Source organism: Bicyclus anynana, chromosome 19 (genome assembly GCF_947172395.1).
Source record: "Bicyclus anynana chromosome 19, ilBicAnyn1.1, whole genome shotgun sequence".
Classification (NCBI taxonomy): Eukaryota; Metazoa; Arthropoda; class Insecta; order Lepidoptera; family Nymphalidae; genus Bicyclus; species Bicyclus anynana.
Genome location: NC_069101.1, coordinates 7,442,714 through 7,463,554, shown reverse-complemented (window position 1 = coordinate 7,463,554; position 20,841 = coordinate 7,442,714). Strand labels below are relative to the sequence as shown.

General features: G+C 36.3%; 1 protein-coding gene across 1 annotated transcript in view; it reads left to right on the top strand.

The window, feature by feature from the left end:
• The window catches only part of LOC112048943 (histone-lysine N-methyltransferase PRDM16), a 59,020-nt gene extending 38,803 nt beyond the window's left edge, over window positions 1–20,217 (top strand). Inside the window, exons 5-8 of the mRNA XM_024086657.2 lie at window positions 6,202–6,319; window positions 14,872–15,028; window positions 16,079–16,249; window positions 17,275–20,217. Of these exons, the coding sequence (XP_023942425.2) occupies window positions 6,202–6,319; window positions 14,872–15,028; window positions 16,079–16,249; window positions 17,275–19,005 (2,177 nt within the window). The 3' untranslated portion in view covers window positions 19,006–20,217. The remainder of the gene's footprint in view (window positions 1–6,201; window positions 6,320–14,871; window positions 15,029–16,078; window positions 16,250–17,274) is intronic.
• Window positions 20,218–20,841: the final 624 nt, after the last annotated feature.

Sequence of the window (20,841 nt, the reverse complement as noted above, 5' to 3'; positions counted from 1 at the left end):
AGCATTTAGGGGTTAATCAACTGTTGATATCAGCTTAGAAATATAATTTGATGAAAAGTTTTCGTCTAATCAAGGCGACTATTCGCTTAGTCAGTCGCATTCAGAAAATTAAAGTCAGTTTTCCATTTGCTTTCTCCTTCAACTATTACGAAAAAAGTAGAGAATAATCAAACAGCAATAATGCTCATAATAATCAGAAAGAGTTGGATGAAAGCAATGTGCTAATTAATATTACTCTTATTTATTATGACCGTGAAATATATTTCACGGTTTCAAAATTATACCTATATTTATCTTGGAAACAAAGCAATGGAAGCACTAAGTCCGAGATGTAGTCTAAACATTTTTATATTATTTTAGTAAAGAGATATATGGAAAGCACAATATTCTCGAATTGTTTTTTTTATTCAGATTTCTACTAATACTATTTCTATGTACATTCTTTAATGAAATTCAATTAAATACCAATAGGTAACACTGCAATCACGGCATTAACAAAAGGTTAAATCCAATATAAACTATTAAATATCAATTTAATGAATATAGTAAGACTAATTTATATTCGTTGTAATGACAATGTATTGTCAAATGAATTCGCTACTTATTCGTATCGAAATGTGTTATAGAATAGCTTTAGCTATTGTCCTTTACTTTTAATTATACTAACTAATTATATAAACTTTAATAATTGTGTTTTTTTTTTAATTTATAACTAAAGTTCCCCGGATTCAATTGTTAACATATGAATGTTTTTCTTTTTTATGAAGGATTTTAAATTGGCTAATGCGATCGGGGTGTCTTCCGCTGCGGCTGGTTGTTGTTTGCGAGTATCATAGGCTATATTTTAACCTCTTATACTCATGGAAACAGGAACTACGCGAGTGAAATTGCGTGGTGTTGGCTAGTGTTGTAGGAAGTCGTAATTTTTCCATTTCCTTTACAAATTCTAAAATATTTGAAGAATAAATTTCTCATACAAAAAAAAATACTATTGTAATAAGTATCATTCGCAACAGCGAAAGATAACAGGTGAGGCAGTTACAAGGGGCAGTGGAATTAATTTAACCATTCGGTAAGTCACCGTCACGCACCGCGAGCGCCATCTACACCATTTGGTGACGTCGTGGGAAAACTTAACGATCGCGCGAAATGCCCGGCGGTTATGGTTTTTAAAGTAAGGTTACGCGTAATTTTTACCCGCCTCCCATAAGAGGGTTAAGTTTTTTAAGCGTATGTAGGTATCTTTTTACTGTAGGAATTACACTATTATTATTATGAAAGTTTGTTTGTAAGTGTGTGATTAATAAGTATGTATATTTGGTACGTCTTCACGCCACACTACGATAAATATACTGTGACACTACTGAGCTGGATGATAGTGTCCTGGATTAACACTGCTACTTTTAATAAAAATATATAACTACTGTCGAATTGAGAAACTTCCTCCTGTTTTTGAAGTCGGTGAAAAATCTCGTGGAAGGGTGGTTGTGGTCGCACTTTTCTTTAACGGCTTTACCGATTTTTTTTTGTATATTTGATACAGTTATATAATGATGAGTTTAATAGGTCGTAGAGAATTTTTCACCGTCTTTCACCCCATGTTTTTGTTTTAGTAAATTATGTATAATTGTCTTGCAAAACCTAATCATCATACATTTAAGTAGAAATTTATTATTCTTTTATAATAACGCAATTTGATTCAATTTCATGTTAATATTTTAAATTTTTAAAATTCAATTTGATGTTAATAGAGCTTACCATTTTGCTAAAATATAATCTACTACTATATATTTTAATTTCGGTAAAAATATACTCACTAAAAATTGATGATTTCGAAACTTTAGACTCCTACGGAAACGTGTGAACATGTGGTACATAGCTAGTAGTAAATAAATGAAACTTCGCTATGTATAATACAAAACACTGATCTAAAACTTCATTCTTCAAATAATTATGGACTGTTATCATATTAAATAATTGGTCCTCGATTATGAACGTATAACATTCAATGCGTTCTTTGTAAGACAAAAAATTGTTATACTGGGCCTATCTATACAACGATTAAAAGTCCACTTTTCCTGATTCCAACTATTTAAGATTGTAGATTGATTGGTAGATGTATGCTATTGTTGGTATGGAAGGTATTCGATAAACAAATACTAAATGCAGTAATTATGACCAATAACATATTTTATAGTTTATGACTAGGAATATATTAATATATACTTAAGTATATTTTTTGTTTCCCCATTCATACAATGTATGAAATATTATGTACGCAATTAGGTCTTAGATAAACATTATTTTGCATGAAATTTATTTATAGAATATATTATTGTACAATAAATAACAATAATTAACTTAATGAAATAACTATAAATATAAATAACTTAATAATAACTTTGTTATTTGATTAAGTTATTGACATAATATTTCATAGTAAATGGAACAAATTAGGATTTTTCGACTTGTTATTTAAGGTCGAATTATGGTGTAGTAGGCAAACATTAGTCAGAAATTAAATGTCATTTTGGTTATGCCTTAAGGCTTTTATTTCTATAATAATCTTTCGATAGTTAAACTTAGTTTATGCTTTTAACTGACGGATTAAAATAATAAATTCCACTTTAATGAATATTTCCACACATAAATGTTATATTCAATTTGCATTAAATATAATTGATCTAATAACAGTTGGTCATCGTCATACTTAAATGCGTATTGCATAGAGGAAATTCAATATAGCAATAAAACCATTATCAATCTTTATTGGTTTGAAAATTTTCTTGTACTAAATGAAATTTTGTCAAAAAACATAGCAAATTTTAAACAATTTTGCTATACTCCGCTAGATAGTGTTAAACAAGTGATAATTTTCTTTGTAAAGCAACCCAGTTTGCACTTTTTGCAATAGAAAACTTTGATATAGTAAATCAAGTCCTGAGGATCGTTTCGAAATGGAACGTACGTTGAGAGTTATTTGTCGGACCTCGTGTTACTGCTCTGATTTGTCGATTATCATTAAAAGATTTTTTTTTAATTGTTAATAATACATCTTCAAAAATATAATTAATAAAAACTATTTAATTATTTAAGTTAATAATTGATAAACTCATTATATACACCTCACAAAGTTGATAAGTCACGCATAGACGGTTTCCATTGTGAATGGGTCAAGTATTTACCCTATGTCAGGTAGGGTGGGGGTGTATGCCCCTGATAATTCGTAACCAGCACTCCAGTGTCGTGTTGATATCCTGTGCAGTCCAGTTGACCTCTCACCTTCGTTAGTATCATCCTAGTGATCCGTGGTTGATGACATTTTCCGAGAACAATTTTCTTTGAATAATTCTACTGTGTTCATTAACGGTGAGTGTAGGTTTAGTTTTGTTAGTGACTTTACTGTATTTTGTTATTGTTGTTATTGTGTGTTTTTGGCCTTCTTTTACTTAATCTAGTTGACATACTAAGAAATTGAGATTCTATGTAACAAATGACATCGGGTGTCTACTGGTGAATATTACAGTAGGTAGATAACATTTGTCGGTTGATTTGATGTTTATTTTAATAGGTTGTTAATAAAGACCAAAATAGTAAATAGGCCATTGTCAACTTAGGACACATTTTCAAGATTAGAAGTCTCCCGCGACTTTGATTTTATTCAGAAAACATTTTTTGTAGAGTCTGTTCTCAATGAAACAAAACAAAATGATTGTAAATTATTTACAAATAGATATTTTTCTGATTTATTAGGCTCGTATTGTATTTCGTTCCTAGTTCATTCTATGGCGATGATATCACTCTCGCTGGCTATCGCGGATGCAGGCGTTAGGGCGGCTATCCACTGCAGCCGGGTTATCTAGCTGCACTAAGATTCCGTAGCTAAAACTATATTAGTGTGTTATGTCATTTATAATAACAATTTTATAATACCACATTCACGAAACTTTTTTATATATATGTATTGAGAAATTAAGATTGGTTCAGGTTGGTATTCCTATTATTAGGACTGTTTTCACAAATTTTAGTCACTTTGGATTTTAAATTTTTAGCTACTTTTTATAAACGTTTTTAAGATTACTTGTAGTTGTTGTTTTTGAATTTAGAAGCTAACTATCCTCATACTTAGCTTTTCATAACAGCTTGTAATTTCTAACACTATTTCCAATATCTTTTAAATAGGTATTACCGTTCCCCTCCAAGTAGTGGGAAATACTGTTAGGAGTGGGTTCGAATCAAAGCGTCCATTTGGGAGGGGGTTGAATCTGACCTCTCATTGATGAGTCTGGCGCCTTTATAAGCAATTGAGGCTTGTTAAGAGCCTTATATTTTTTTCATTTTTATTTACAAGTTAGCCCTTGACTACAATTTCACAAATGATAAGTGATGTTGCAATCCAAGATGGAAGCGGTCTAACTTGTTAGAAGGAGGATGAAAATCCACACCCTTTCGGTTTTTACAAGACATCGTTAAATCGCTTGGCGGTACGTCTTTGCCGGTAGGGTGGTAACTAGTCACGACCGATGCCTCCCACCAGCTAATGGACTAATTAAGAAAACCTCAAACGACCCAGCCGAGTCACCCAGTACATTCGTCTTGTACATCCACCGCGCATACTGCGCGGCGGAGGCCGTCAAAATAATCTATACTAATATTATAAAGCTGAAGAGTTTGTTCGTTTGATCGCGCTATTCTCAGAAATTACTGGTCCGATTTGGAAAATTCTTTCAGTGTTAGATAGCCCATTTATCAAGGAAGACTATAGGCTGTATATTATGTCCGTATTCTTACAGGAACTGGAACCACGCGGGTAAAACCGCGCGGCGTCATCTAGTCAAATTATAATTTTAGCTGTGGCATCCTTGTCCATGTCGGCTGGCTAGCTCAGCCCCGGTGGAAGGCCAACTGTACAACATTCGAGGCGTGGTTCCACTTGTCGTGACTAGCATTAATGCTGCGTGTGTCAATGTAACATATTTCATACTTCCGACGCCCCACTCGTGATCTTCGAATCACATTTGACGTATTTCGGATGATGTCTTTGTTCATTGCGAAATAATTAGTCATGTATGCTAATGTGGAGATAGTCAATGCCCCTATGGTGTGACAGAAGGAATTTCTGGTACTATTCATATTAGTTACATACTACGTAGTACGTAAGTACTAAAGTGTTTTTCATATGGCATGGGTACAGCGACAGTCGCCTGTATTATCGTGAATCGCGGCAAACTTTCAAGAGTGAAACGAACTGTCACCTACACCATCCTACATGAAACAAATTTTAGTGAAGTAAAACCATTCTCATACAGAGTTCTACCGCTCGTTAACCAGCTTTTTTTCAATATATTTAGACATTATTTATGCTGAGTAACTCAAATTAAAATTTTCACGTTTCCACCTTCAAAAAAGCGATTCATTTTTACAAAGATGCACTTTGACTATAATATATTTGACCCCGTAGCCTCATTTCACTAAAATACAGTTTTAAATTAAATAAAATTAAGCATCTTTTCAGTACGGTTTCGGGAATTTTGAGGCACTTTCATCATTTATTCATATACCTATAGCTATTACTTTCGTACGAGTTTCCATTTTAATAATAATATCAAAGTCAACTGTTGATGCATTTTGCTTTATTATTTTTTTGTAAAAACTTGGTTTCAAGTTATCTGCCAAAAACACGGTGAACCGTGGTTATATGTCTTTTGATTGTGAGGTTTTGGTTTCTAGTCCTGAGTGAGACTATGAACAATTGAGTTTTTCAGTAGAAAATTTTATACATATGATACATAGAACATAACAATTACTATATCAGCGATCTTGGGTGTGATTCCACTATCTTATACTCGTCGATGTAATATTCGCCTCTAACAAGTTTTATTAGAATTTAAACTTTATTTATACTTATGGGATGCCAAAAATAAAATGTCACAAAGAACGAAGTTGCTATGAAAATGAGCGATATAACATCGTTGTAACTTTACAGAATGCAGGGGCTGATACATTGATTCAAATGTGTCACCTCAAGCCTCGTCAACCCACATTAGATGAGCGCGGTTTATACCAAAATCCCCTCTATATAAGGCGAGATGCCTGTTCCTGCCCTGACTGTTCAAAATATATTGATGATGTACCAAACATGTCATTAGTTTAATTAATTAGTACTTACGAGTATTTAAAGTTACGTATTTTATATTACAGATCGTGAAGGCTCAAGCGCTAACTCTTCTAGCACGCAACCCTTGACCGAAGACGAAGAAAGAGAGGAGACTGAACCACGGTGCTCCTTTTGCGACGCACCATACCCTACTATAGACGCGTAAGTTACATTATACCTTAGTATCACATTTCACAAACGCCACTGGGCCCGAATAGCACCATTCATCAAAAAATTAAAAGCTTTTCAGTTTTATCCTAATAGCTAAACAAATTATGCCCACGTGGAATGTTGAGAAGAATATGGCTGCATTTCCACATTGTCAGCCAGCTTCAGCCACGCTGATCCTTTGCGCAAAAATGAGTTAGCCCTGTTGTCACCAGTCAAAGCTATTAGCGACAGTGAAATAATTCGGAAAATGTTTTTCGCGCTGCGACTCCATGGTCCAAGGGTCCTCACGGGCAAACGAACCATGTCATCTAATAAATTGAATAGAGATTAAAAAAAACAAATATATTATCTAGTACTGGCTTACGCGTTCGTTTATTTTTAGAAGTAGAACTTCTCTGTACTTAGAAACTTGTTTGTTTCAAAATACCTCTATATGAAAAACAATAGATACTCGTACGAACGGATTTAAAATGATAGATTGAATTCATATCATTCATTCGTTTTCGCTCTTATCTCGGGCATCCATTCAGAGCGGGAGTAGTCAATCAATTTCAACCGTCTTCGCAACCATTAACCCAATAGATATAACTATTCGGTCATCTGAAAAGAGCTTAGTGTCGTTCGACACTTCGCCCTCATTCGCACGAGAGTTTTTTTAACGGATGTTAAAAAAGCGTTAATTTATAGTATGAGTTAAATTAAGATCTATTTCCAATGCCAAAATTGAAAATGCAATACTGCTCGAAAAAAATGCATCGTGTTTTAAAAACGCTGTCGTGTGCACATGTACTTACTTGGGAATGCATTTGTTGTATTTGAAAGCTTTTTTAACGTTCGTTAAAAAAGCTCTCGTGCGAATGAGGGTTTAGCTCGATATGTTTCACTGTAAAGCTTATAGCATTAAGTTTTAAGGAAAACAACGACTTGAAGTTTAGTAAAAAATTTATTAAACTTCAAGTCGTTGTTTTCCTTGTTTACAAAGTTTGATAATACTTTAAATAATATGATGAAAATGCCTACTTACTTGGCGCAATGTTATGACTAAACTAGAACTAAAATTAAAAACAATAAAGCATTTATTTACCTAACTAATCCATAATAAAAGAAATTCGTCGATAGAAATGAATGGCAAAAATTTAAACTCAAAATTTAATTACAACAGATCAATTTAATTTTTTTTTTGTACATTTAAATTGTTACCAATTGTCTAGTTTTCTCAGAGTTAGGTACTGAAATGATTATTCTAAGGAACCAAAAGATTGTATTGATAGTCGGTAGAATGCGACTCTACATTTAAGATTTTCTCTGTACTAGAGATGTACTCATTCGATAAGACACGCGTCGATAATTTGTTGCGGGCACGCGAAGTCGCAACATCGTAATTTTTCAAATCTCCATAATATCTAAAGCACACATTAATTTTGTGCTGTACTACTCTGACATAATGTTGGGTAGCAATTATTTTCTGGCTCAGACCTAAAAGATATTTTATTTTAATACAATAAAATTTCACAATGAAAAGTGCCATTAATTGTCACGCCTGGTATATTAACAAACAACCTATAAACTCTGTTTTTATATTATATTGATAAAAAATATATTACCATAATACATTCCTTGCTAAGTTACGAATAAATACTCTCAAAATTTTCAACTTTTAAAATTGTAACTCACTAGGTAACGGTTTCACCTACGTAGTTGTTCCCGTAAGAATACAGGGATAAAATATAGCTTGTGACACTTACAATTAATGTGAATTTCCAGTGGTAAAAGAATTTTCAAAATTGATTCAGTACCTCCACGGATTATTCCCAGCAATACCACAAATTTTACCATTGTTTAATAAATTAGTATAGATGAGGTATTGCATAAATAAGTAATATATGTGGACATGACACTGTTTCATAATAAACAAAACAATTTGACGGGCGATGTTTAGTTGTAATAGCGTGTGCCATCATGTTCTGTCGGCGCGTCACTTCGTCAATAATGCAGAACCTTGATTATCGACATGCAACCGTTTTATCGTATCCTCGCTGTTATCGTGTCATCACTATGTGATGAGTTAATGGATAAAATTGTAGAAAATCAAGGATCGATCGTATTAGAATCATATAATATAACAAGCGGACACCTGCAACTTCGGTAGTTTGACAATCAGTTTTTCATAAATCCCGCAGAAACTATTTTTCCGGGATAAAAAGTAGTCTATAACCTCCTCTATCTGACAATTCAATAGCAATTTACCGGTATAAATCGGTTAATTAATTCCAGAGATATACACATAAATAGACAGACAAAAAATAAAGTTTGATTGTGTTTTATTATCGTGTGAACACTGTAAACACTGAAAAAAAAACAGTTATCTTGAATTCACAATTTTTTCATGTTTTATTATTTTTTGTGACATAGACAAGGTCAGGGTTTTTGGAAATGTAACTGTTACAGTTGTAAGGGTAAGGATATGAGTGGGAACTTATTTAATTCTTTCTAAATAGCGTGAAAGTTTTCACGCGGACGAAGACCGGAGTGTTTGCTAGTAAACAAAAATGCTAAAAAAAGAAGGAGTAAGATTTTACAATACTTATACTAACTCGTTAAACGACTATATTAATATGCATATAGCTATGTGATTAATGTTTTTCCGTTTCGTCTATGATGACCAGAATTAGATATATCAAGGTTCCACCAAAAAAATATCACTTGTTCATCAATAATAATAAGTTAAAAATACATACTCATAAATAGATCCAGTTTAGCTCATATTAATTGAATATAATATTGAATTTAAAGTATCTTTTTCACGCATTGACATTTAATACATATTTTAATAATAAAATGTACAGGATTTTTACCGTGAAGATATTTCACGTTCGATCGGTATGATCGAATTTACACATAATGAATTGCCTTGTCTTATAAAATTGATTTTAAAATATTTAGAGCAACGTTCGTGTCGGACTTTTTGTTTGATCTTGTTTTTATTTATAAATAATTTATTTATTGGTGTAACATAATTTGTCATAATTCCAGTAAAACCGTTTAAAGCGCGTAAAATCAGCTTTTGAGAATTTTCATTAATAGAACAGCAATTTATTTATCTCGCTTCTCATAATATTTTAGAGTTATTTTATAACTAAGATTTTCTGAATTAGATTCCCAACTTGAGTCCATTAGGGTACGGTGCAATACGGTTGACTGGAGATTTTGAATACTGTAAAGAAAATGATTTGAAGTACCTACCTGGAGCATATGAATACTTAGCGAAACAAAATGATGACCATATACAAAGATATAGGAGGAGGCGTAGGAAAGAGTCTGTACTAGTACAAACTCTTTCCGTAGTAGAGTAGACTTCTTTCTGTGGTAGTAGAGTATTGTCTGTACCAATAGTCGCATAATTATGCTTTCAGTTCCGTTGTTATTTATGAATGCTTTGTACAAAATTTGGATTTCCAAAATGATTGCCAACCTACATTAGAAGTGGCACTCTAATAGTACGTATCTGCAATGGACAGTTCTAACTCTACCAGCGTTTCAGTACAATTTCGCATAAAATAAATTCAGGCGTGTAGGTAGAAATAGGTACTTTAATATTAATGTTTATTTTAGAAGACAAGAATATTGTGCATGCAGAAATTTAATAAAAGTCTCAACAACAAAATTATTCAACAGTCAATTTATTTAACAACTGATGAATTACAATTGGGTTGCAAATGGGTTCAGAATCGATTCTGATTGTGAGCAAATAGTGTACAATGGATAATTAAAATGTAAGCTCGGAGCCTACAGTAGTACGTCATTAGTCCACAGTGGCGCTAAAATGTTACTTTTGAGATTCTCAAACAGATTTTGACGTTTGGTTTTTAAAACTGCGAAAGTGGAATTAGGTACTTTACAAAAGATTCAAATAGGCACTGAATTAGTTTATTAATCATAGTCAAGAATTATTTGGTTTGATATATTGGAAATGGGCTGGGTGCAAAATTGTATTAAATATTATTAAATTTACAGCTCTTGATTATGAACCTCGGATAAGTTCATTTTACGAGTATTACAGATATGACTTTATACAAGTTTTTTTCATGTGACAGAACAGAAAACAAAAATTTTTTGACAAATAAAAAGCCTGGGTTTCCAACGGGGAAAAGTGCGGAAATAAGTTATATTATGTTATGTCCATATACATATCTCCATTGTAGTAAGAAATAATTTACTACAATTTACCGATAGGTAATAGTGAAAAATAGTGAACAAGCGAAATTTGAACCTGCTCTGATCTGTCGATTTTCACACTCCCTAAAAAGGGAAACAAAAACTTTTCAAAGCTTAGTAATTTTTTTAATTCTCAATATTGTGTGAAAGTGTTACATTTTATCGCTGCATCTGATCTCAGTAGTACATGTGGGTGGAGTTAAATGGATCGAATTTGAACGAAAGCTGTTCACTGGATGTTATCAATCGCAGAACACGTAGATCACTCCAATGATTAACATCTTATAATTGACTATTCTCCTGTATGCTCTAGCCCTAATTTACATTAGAACTTGGTTTGACTTAACTAAAGAAACTGTCTTTAGTATAATTAATCCATAGCTTGCCCAAGTCTTACCCTTTATTTAACTGAAACGTAAAACAGTGTTTGTACTCTAATCTATACCTTTTAACTTTATACACCCTAATGTTTATTAATTACCAATGGTTTTGAAACAACAGCTGACTCCAGACCTGGTAATTAATTTCAATATAATAAGATTATAGTTTGACTGTAATCTGTCGCGCAATATTTAATTCTTTTTCTATCTGCCTGTCTGTCAATTTTCATAATGACAAATCCTATTTTGATATGACTCTCGTAATTAACAGAGATTAGATTTTACATAATGCAACCTAATGCAGAGAATTTTTAGTATTTTACATAATGCAACCTAATGCAAAGTAACACAATATTTAGGCGATCTACGAACTAAGAAGTTATGCACAAACTACGTCGCTGGCAACTGTCTTCTCTATGAAATAAAAATACCAAGCCTAACATGCTATACTATATTTAAGCGATCTACTAAGAAGTTATGCGCAAACTGTGGCAATTTCCTTTTGTATTACATTAAAAAATCCGAGCCTAATAAGCTAATGTATACTGTGCTATCTGGATTACTCGGTACAGGACTAAAACTACACAATCGAGAAGTAACATGCGGCCGATAGAACCATTACTGACGTTATTTTATTTCTGAGATTAATTAAAAGATACGGCGCGGCAGAGAGTGAAAACGCTTAGTCTTATCACATTGACAAGTACTATGCTACAAGTAGGTACGGGGATAACGAACAGGCCAACATTGTATGGCCTTTCTCTAAAGTCTTCAATAAATCCGTATCCCCTAGTACGAAATCTTAACAGTGCGAGCTTTAGTTTACGTAGATGAAACGACATTATTTCGGAGATGGTTTTGAGTATCGAAATGATAAATGAGTAATATGTCGATTCGATATTAATTAGTTTATTTGCATTTCTCTTCTCTCTATTTGGTCCTTCTAAGGTAATCAAGCTCCTAGTAAAGTTAAAGGAGGATTAGTTCTACAATAAATCAGTGTTTTATATATTAGTTCTAGTTGTCTAAATTTGCTTTTTGTATCAGTGATAACTTTGTTTCAGTGGTGATTTTCTTGAGGCAAGTAGAGTCTTCGTGTTGATATTATTCTATTTTCAGTATAACTCAGAACGTTGGCGCGAAATATATATTGCTTTTTTATTTAATATTTTGTAAATGTTTAAACATAAATCTTCAGTTTAGTTATAAATAAATTTATCATACTTGTACAATTGTGCCATAGTTCTATAAAAAAAGTCCACTTAGACAGTTTTTAGAGCCGTAAAACTTTTCCAAACGTCAAAACTCGTACTAGGAGTTCAGTAGATGCGGTGTAATCCGGTCAGTTACAGTTTTTCTTATGTAACACGCAACAGGTGTACCGTAGCCAGAGGCGGTGAGGGGTGCGGACCACTTGACCAGTTAGTGCCAAACGAACGCTGTATTCATCTCACGACACGACAGGAAAGCGAAAAGACAAACCAGCTCCGCGACTCTTGCGAACTTCTATACAATTTTAATGAGACATAATAGGTACAGCGCTTGGATCAGTTATCAGTCAAAGTAATATACCGGGTGCTGGGGAGTATTTCCCATAACTCTGGGGTTATATTCTTTACTGAAAAATAATTAAAAAATGTTCTAAAATTAATATTTTCGGAATAAATAATAATATATCTTTTTTAAATAGTTCTTAAAATGTTCCCCCTTATACGTATTAAAATATATTAAAATGCAAGCATAAGCATAGATAAAGGTATGTGTTACATGGATAGTCAGAATTATTTGAATTACTTTGTAAGTGGTCTCGTCAACACTTTGAAGTTCTGGGAAATACACCTGAGCACCCTGTATAAATTGGTTGACTATGTTCTATAGTTGATCCTTTGTTGGAGTTTGATATGATCATCATTAGCTTAATTTAACAGACCAGGATTCCTTCGTTATTAGGGCGGGGATAAGGAGTTTAGAGCCGTCACGCTGCTCCAGTGTAGGCGGGCTTAGCAAGCTAGACAAAGAACCAGGCTTTATCAAGTGTCAATGACAATGATAATGGCCGAAGGCTTAATGACGTGCTCTCCGAGGCAATGGGGTAACGTCAACTTCCTAACTTCGGGCTGAGAACTTGCAGTGAAAATGTTTTTTTTTTGGAAGAAAGAAAAGCCTAGAGCTCGTATATATCGGATCTTTTAATGCGAAGACTTATTAGGCTAACCAAAGAGGCAGTTAGCAGAAGATGCCAGAATAGCTATGAGTAATAGCGCGAATTTGTGTATGATATTACATTGACATGTAAAACACGTAGGATTTATGGCAAAAATGAATTGGAACATTTGCTGCGTGGAATCAAAACACGTTTGAATTATGTATGAACCGGGTGGCTATAAGTCGTCTGCGTAGGCGATCTTGGGTCTAGATATAGATATTATTTTGTCTTCCTGTACTTGCATCCGAGACGTTTAATGCAGCTTTGCCGATACCAGTTCGTTAAGCTTATCTTTCACTTTCTATTATGGATATTGACGGAATCTCATGTTGCTCGGTGAATATTAAATCAAATTGCACAATTTAGTTTGCAAGAAATTACAATAGAACTAGATGATCGTGTTTGCATAAATCCCTTATTCCTGTAGCTATACGGAGCTATTGCGATTTGTGGAGCGATAGATATGATGTACCCTAATACTGTAAAAATTGTGACACTTCAGCGAAAAACAAAAAATCCTAGTAGCGACGATGCTACAAAATATTCTAAACGTCTTTTTTATGGAGAAAGATTTCTAGAAAACCCTGTCTTCTCCATCCGAGGTCCTGTTTTACTGGAAAATAGAATAATGGCAATGCCCATATTGCGACCCTCATTATCGTAAAATAGAGTCCTGATTCTAGAAGTTCCTAAAGTCGTGATAGCCCAGTGGATTACGTACAACGGAAAGAAGAAGAAGCCCAGTGGATATGACTTCTGGCTTCGATTTTGGAAGTTCGAATCCGGTCTGGGGCATACACCTCCAACTTTTCAGTTGTGTGCATTTTAATAAATTAAATATCACGTGTCTCAAACGGTGAAAAACATCGTGAGGAAACCTGCATACCTGAGAATTTTCTTAATTCTCTACGTGTCTCTAACCTAACCCCTCCCATTCTGAGAGGAGATTTGTGCTCAGAGCCCGAATATGGGTTGTTTATGATGATTCTATAAGTTCCATTCCACTTTATATATGTACGCTTGAGTATAGTTTTTGATTACTTGCCGTGTGTATCCGTTGTCCTCTATTGGAACTCCATTTAATTTTCAACAAAATAAAACAGTACTAATTCTATAGATCAAACTTTTAAAGCAATTTTTGGATTTTACTCCTTAAGAATCGATTTTTCATATATAGCCCCCCCTATGAAAAAAATATGAGCAGTAAAATTCGATGAACGAATGACAGCGTTACGTTTTTCTGCGCAAGTTATTCTGCGCACCTTTCATCGTGCGCTGCCGCCAACAGCGTGTTGTTGGCGGGCTTGCACGCCGCGGCCTGCTGCTTCTCGGTTGCGCACCTTTCACTTTTCAGGCGTTACTATTAAGACGTACATAGTGTATGCTGCGGGGCAACATACACCTATTTAGACAATCGATCTGAAAGAGTATCCATTCGTGCGTCGGAGTTGACGCACACTTTTGACAACGTCTTATAATTTGATGAAGCCGTTCCGAAAAAAGATGACGTCATGCGTCGTTCCCTCGCTCTAGGGTTGCCAACAACAAGATAAAGTATATTCTGGTCTGTGAAGATTATTAAGCAGTATTATAGAAAAACGAACATTTTCTTTCGAAAAATGCAGTATTTTCTCATGACGTCACGTTCAACTATTGCCAGTAAACCGACTTTACAGACAACTGATTTCTTATTTCATTTCTTATACCATATTATATTTCTTTCTTATTCTTTTTTATTCCAGACTCGACCGTCACTTGGTGCAGGCGCACGCGCAGCCCGCGGCGGCGTTTCACTGCGAGCTGTGCAACCGAGCGTACAGCACCCGCGCGCTGCTGCTGCGGCACCGCGCGCTCACGCACACCGACATACGGAAATATCCCTGCGAGAACTGTCCGAAGGTGCGATTTTATATCTATACTAGCTGGTTCCCGTTCCCGTAGGAATACGGGGATAAAATATAGCCTATAGCATTCCTTGATAAATGGGCTATCTAACACTTAAAGAATTTTTCAAATCGAATCAGTAGTTTCTGAGATTATCGCGTTCAAATAAACAAACTCTTCAGCTTTATAATATTAGTATAGACTAGCTGACGCCGCACGGTTTCACTCGCGTAGTTCCCGTTTGCGTAAGAATACGGGGATAAGATATAGCCTATAGCCTTCCTTGATAAATGGGCTATCTAACACTTAAAGAATTTTTCAAATCGGATCAGCAGTTCCTGAGATTATCGCGTTCAAACAAACAAACTCTTCAGCTTTATAATATTAGTGTAGACTAGCTGACGCTGCACGGTTTCACCTGCGTGGTTCCCGTTTCCGTAAGAATACGGGGATAAAATATAACCTATAGCATTCCTTGATAAATGGGCTATCTAACACTGAAAGAATTTTTCAACTCGGATCAGTAGGTCCTGACATTATCGCGTTCAAAAAAACAATCTGTTCAGCTTTATAACATTAAGTATACATATATAGATTAGTGGACGCCCGCTACTTCATGCACGTAAAATTCAGTTTTTCACAAATGCCGTGTTAATCATGGATTATTTCGGGATAAAATAGCCTATGTTAGTATGACCCCAGGACCCCATGAGGAGCCACATAAGGTTATCATATACTAGCCCGCCCGCGACTGCCCGCCTTTAAGACTAACTATAAACTACCTCCCTGCCAAATTTAATTTTTGTACCGTTTGTACGTCAAGCGGTTTTTGAGATTTTGTGATGACCTTTAGCATTTAAATATTAAGATTAAAATATCATAACAAAAAAAGTGTATAAAATACTAATTAAGTAAATAATTAAACGGCTACATACCGGTTTCAGCTTTATCTGCTGCGGCTCCTGGTCTCGATTCTGTCAAGACCAGGAGCCGCATGTTTTATGTTTTAGTTGATTTTGAAATAGTATAAAATTTACCACGTATTTCGAAACCTGATGATTTCAGGTATTTACCGATCCTTCCAACCTCCAGCGCCACATCCGCGCGCAGCACGTAGGCGCCCGCAGCCACGCGTGCCCCGAGTGCGGCAAGACCTTCGCCACCTCCTCCGGGCTCAAGCAGCACACGCACATCCACTCCAGCGTCAAGCCCTTCCAGTGCAAGGTGTGCTTCAAAGTGAGTATATGTGCTATACCACATCCGACCGCCAGTGCCACGTCCGCCGCAGCACGTAGGCGCCCGCAGCCACGCGTGCCCCGAGTGCGGCAAGACCTTCGCCACCTCCTCCGGGCTCAAGCAGCACACGCACATCCACTCCAGCGTCAAGCCCTTCCAGTGCAAGGTGTGCTTCAAAGTGAGTATATGTGCTATACCACATCCGACCGCCAGCGCCACGTCCGCCGCAGCACGTAGGCGCCCGCAGCCACGCGTGCCCCGAGTGCGGCAAGACCTTCGCCACCTCCTCCGGGCTCAAGCAGCACACGTACATCCACTCCAGCGTCAAGCCCTTCCAGTGCAAGGTGTGCTTCAAAGTGAGTATATGTGCTATACCACATCCGACCGCCAGCGCCACGTCCGCCGCAGCACGTAGGCGCCCGCAGCCACGCGTGCCCCGAGTGCGGCAAGACCTTCGCCACCTCCTCCGGGCTCAAGCAGCACACGCACATCCACTCCAGCGTCAAGCCCTTCCAGTGCAAGGTGTGCTTCAAAGTGAGTATATGTGCTATACCACATCCAACCGCCAGCGCCACGTCCGTCGCAGCACGTAGGCGCCCGCAGCCACGCGTGCTCCATTGGGTCTCAAGCTACTGGAGCGGTGACCTCGTACCCGAAAGCACAGTGACGGTTGACCCCCCGCTAGGTGGTCCGAGGACATCGACGCGAGGTGGATGCAAAAGGCCTATGTCAAGCAATGGAAGTCCATCGACTGTTATTGATAATGAAAATACTTGTAATCCAGTAAGGTAAAGATTTTTTATTCGGATCTAAGACTGTAACGACGTCTGTAATGACTTGATCAAAACGAAATTTATTTATTTATTTATACTGTTTATTGAAAATTTCATTAGATTTCATTAGATCCTCGACTGTTATTTAAACTTTGGTTATTTTTTAATAGACATGATCTTTAAAAAATCTGCAGACTTAGTTTTGATTTTTTTTAAGTAACCAATCTATAACAGTGCTTTTTCTTTTTCCAGGCTTACACTCAGTTTTCAAATTTATGCCGTCACAAGCGAATGCATTCGGCGTGCAGAGCTTTGGTAGAGTGTGGAAAATGCGGGCAGTCATTCACTTCCTATGCGTCTCTTACGAAGCATAAGCGATTTTGTGATACAGCAACGGCTGCGAACGTCAACCTACGAGGACAATTGCCACAAGGACTACCACAGATACCATCGTTATCCAACGTCATGAATACACCAAATAATACAAATCCATTCCCGATGTATAGAGGACCAGCGTTGCCTTTGCCCTACAACACGTTTGCTCACTATCCAGCATTATTTTCTGCTGCTGCAGCTGCTTGTCCCCCTGAATTCTTAAGTCCTTTGCTATTCAATGTTCAAGGAGCCAGACTAGCAATGGAGCACGACATGGCTATGAATGCTAATTTAGTTGCAAAGCAACAGGAAGGGAGGATGTCAGTAAAAAGCATGGACAGTACGAACTCGCTTGAGGACATGAAGAAATCCATGGACGTTGATATTGAAATAAAAAAGAGAGATACTAATGTCGAAAGAGTGGCAACACCACAAAATCTCTATGTAAAACAATCACCGCCCTCCGCTGAAGAAGCTTCTTCAAAACAAAGACCATCGCCAGTCATGCCAATGCCGACCGCCGTTGCTCCCTTCAGATTTTCGAGGGAAGAAATGAAACATAACTCTCCGTTCAACTTATCCATGAAGTTGAGTAGTGACGAAGTAGGAATGAAATCCATTTCACCGAGGCTGCCTAAAGATTTATCAAAAACTTTACGAGGAGAAACTGATAAAAAATCTGTATATTCAGACGTCGAAGAAGATTCAAGGAAGGATCAAATTGATCAACCACTTGATTTATCAGTCACACGAAAGAACAACGATAAAGAATCAGATGTGGAGAACGATGATGTTAACTCTTTTCGTAATTTATCAGTGAAATCGTACTCGCCCCCAGAAAGTCCCATAGATAGAGACAGTAAAACTCCTGAAAACGATACGACTGACGTAGACGTAGAAGCGGTAGAACCAAAGAGAGAAGAATCTCCTATGGTATCACCTTTAGCATTTCCTATGCCAGTGCATCCTCAACACAATAATAGCCTCATCGAGGCGATGTACCGCCCACGCTTTCCTCAGTTTCACACGGCTTCTGACTCTCTTTTGAGCTCTTCGCATTCCCCGTACGTGCCGAGCCCGTTCAATTTTTTATCCCCACTTCTCGGTACTGACGGTCCGGATAGACAACCGAGCGCGTACGCAAAGTTTCGTGAACTGAGCGCAGGTTCGGGAAAACTTCGAGATCGGTACGCGTGCAAATTCTGCGGAAAAGTCTTTCCGCGCAGCGCCAACTTGACCAGACATCTCCGAACCCACACGGGAGAACAGCCGTACAAATGCAAGTATTGTGAGCGGTCGTTCTCGATATCTTCGAACTTACAGCGCCATGTGCGAAACATTCACAATAAAGAACGGCCCTTTCGGTGTCCACTGTGTGACCGGTGCTTCGGACAGCAAACGAATCTTGACCGACATTTAAAGAAGCATGAGGCGGAAGGCGGCGATTCCCCTAGTTCGGCTGATACTGAGCAGGACGCGTGTTTTGATGATATTCGATCATTTATGGGGAAGGTAACCTGCTCCCCTGGAGTGGGGTCACCGTCGGGTACTTCCCCGCACACGCCCCACGGCCCGCATCGTCCCTCAGCGTTGGCGATCACCACATAGCCCTCGCCCTTCCAGCTGCCGCCGCCTCCACCACTTTGGCCCCAGCCTTTTGAATGAGCGACACAAAAAATGGTTTAAAATAAAAGACTTTTGAGTACGTAACGGTGACTTTTCCCATTTAGCAATAGACTTTTAAATTAATCTTCCGTACTGTGTTAAGTAATAAATAAAATATATCCCAGTGCATATTGATTCATAGGTGTCATGACAATTGTAAAACTGCTAGTTCTGTAAATTAAATAGGTTAGCAATTTAAAGCGTTCCTAGATATAATTATTGTGATAGAAAAAGATTTGGCTGCGTGTTGAATTCTACATGTAGGTAGGGAATTGTAAAAAATAATATAAATACATAGTTTTAACATTTTGGATGAATTGGGTCGAGTAGGTGCATTTGTAAATTATTGTTAAACTTTATTGGCAAAAATTAAATAAAGAGAATTTTTTTGTAATCTCTTTTTAGTCAAAAAACTTACCAAAGCAATTTTAATATATTCGAGAGTTGGGTAAAATTGGGATAAAAATTAATATAAATTCGGGGCTTTAAAGTCGTTACATTATTATAACTTGCATGACAGATGCAAATTCAAATATTTTGTTAAATTTGTTATTTTAACGTTATTGTAAATAAATATTTTGAATACTTCGAGCATATCATTGATAGATAAAGTCGGAGGTCCTGTAGGATACTTATTATAAAGTTTTCTTATAAAATTATATTAATAATTAAACACTTAATAAGTCCAGTATTTAAGGGTAAGCTTAAGATGTTTCGCATTGGTTAAAACAATTTTTTTCTGTCATATCAATAAACACGATTTCAAAGTAGTTTTGGCAGATAATTTGTTGCTGCTATGACATGTTAAGTGTGATATAAAAATTTGGATATTTCTTAAACTTTCTGTAACATTAAAATATAAGGGTAAGTAAACTCAGGCTATGGTAAAGGGCAATTGAGATTGGCACATACGTATTGTCGATGTAATCCGCCATTTTTACTGCAGTTTCCTTTCCCGTAGCCTATGTTTGAGCTAAAGTGTTTTCATAATTACTTAAATTATACTTTTCAGAGATAAATTCTTTAAAAAATCTTGTAATATATTTGGAAACAATGCAATACTTAAATAGATATTTGTACTGTTATCATCTCACTTCGTGGCACTAGTAAGAGTAAGGATATTGTCACACAATCAATAAACGCGTCTATTGTTGATTTTTTTGTTTTATTTTGTTCTAGATTAGGTTTTAGTCTAAAAGAACCCCTTACAGTTTGTCTCATATCAATTTATCATTCCATCATTGTTAGAATATTTATCTATTTGTAGTAAACCTACTATCAGTTCTGAAAAGTATCACTACTACTCCAGATAAGTTAAGTTAAGTTAAGTTCCGAATCCAGTTCCGTTTGGCAGGTCTAAGATGGCTTGGAGATTTTGGTACAAACGAATAAACCCCATAAAGAATAAACCCCGCATGCTAAAGCCTCTGTTTCTCATCTGTCATCATCTCTATTAGCAGCGTAACACAGAAAAGTTAAAAGTCAGTAGTGCCGCCACATAGTCATAGTTTGAGAACGCTAAAACAATAGCTTTAAAGTAATTAAAGGAATGTGTTGGATGAACCTAACTGTGGGAGAAAGTTCCCACGCGTCTTACCCGGACAATGAGGCAAGACCTCGAGAAGAGTACCAATACCAGTAAACCCGACTTCATCGGGAGGAGATGACCGATAAACTTTACAACTTGATAAATGAAGATATAATTGAAAACTCGAATTGAGATCCTTCTCCTTTTTTTGAAGTCGGTTAAAAATTAAACAACTAAACTGTCAACGCAGC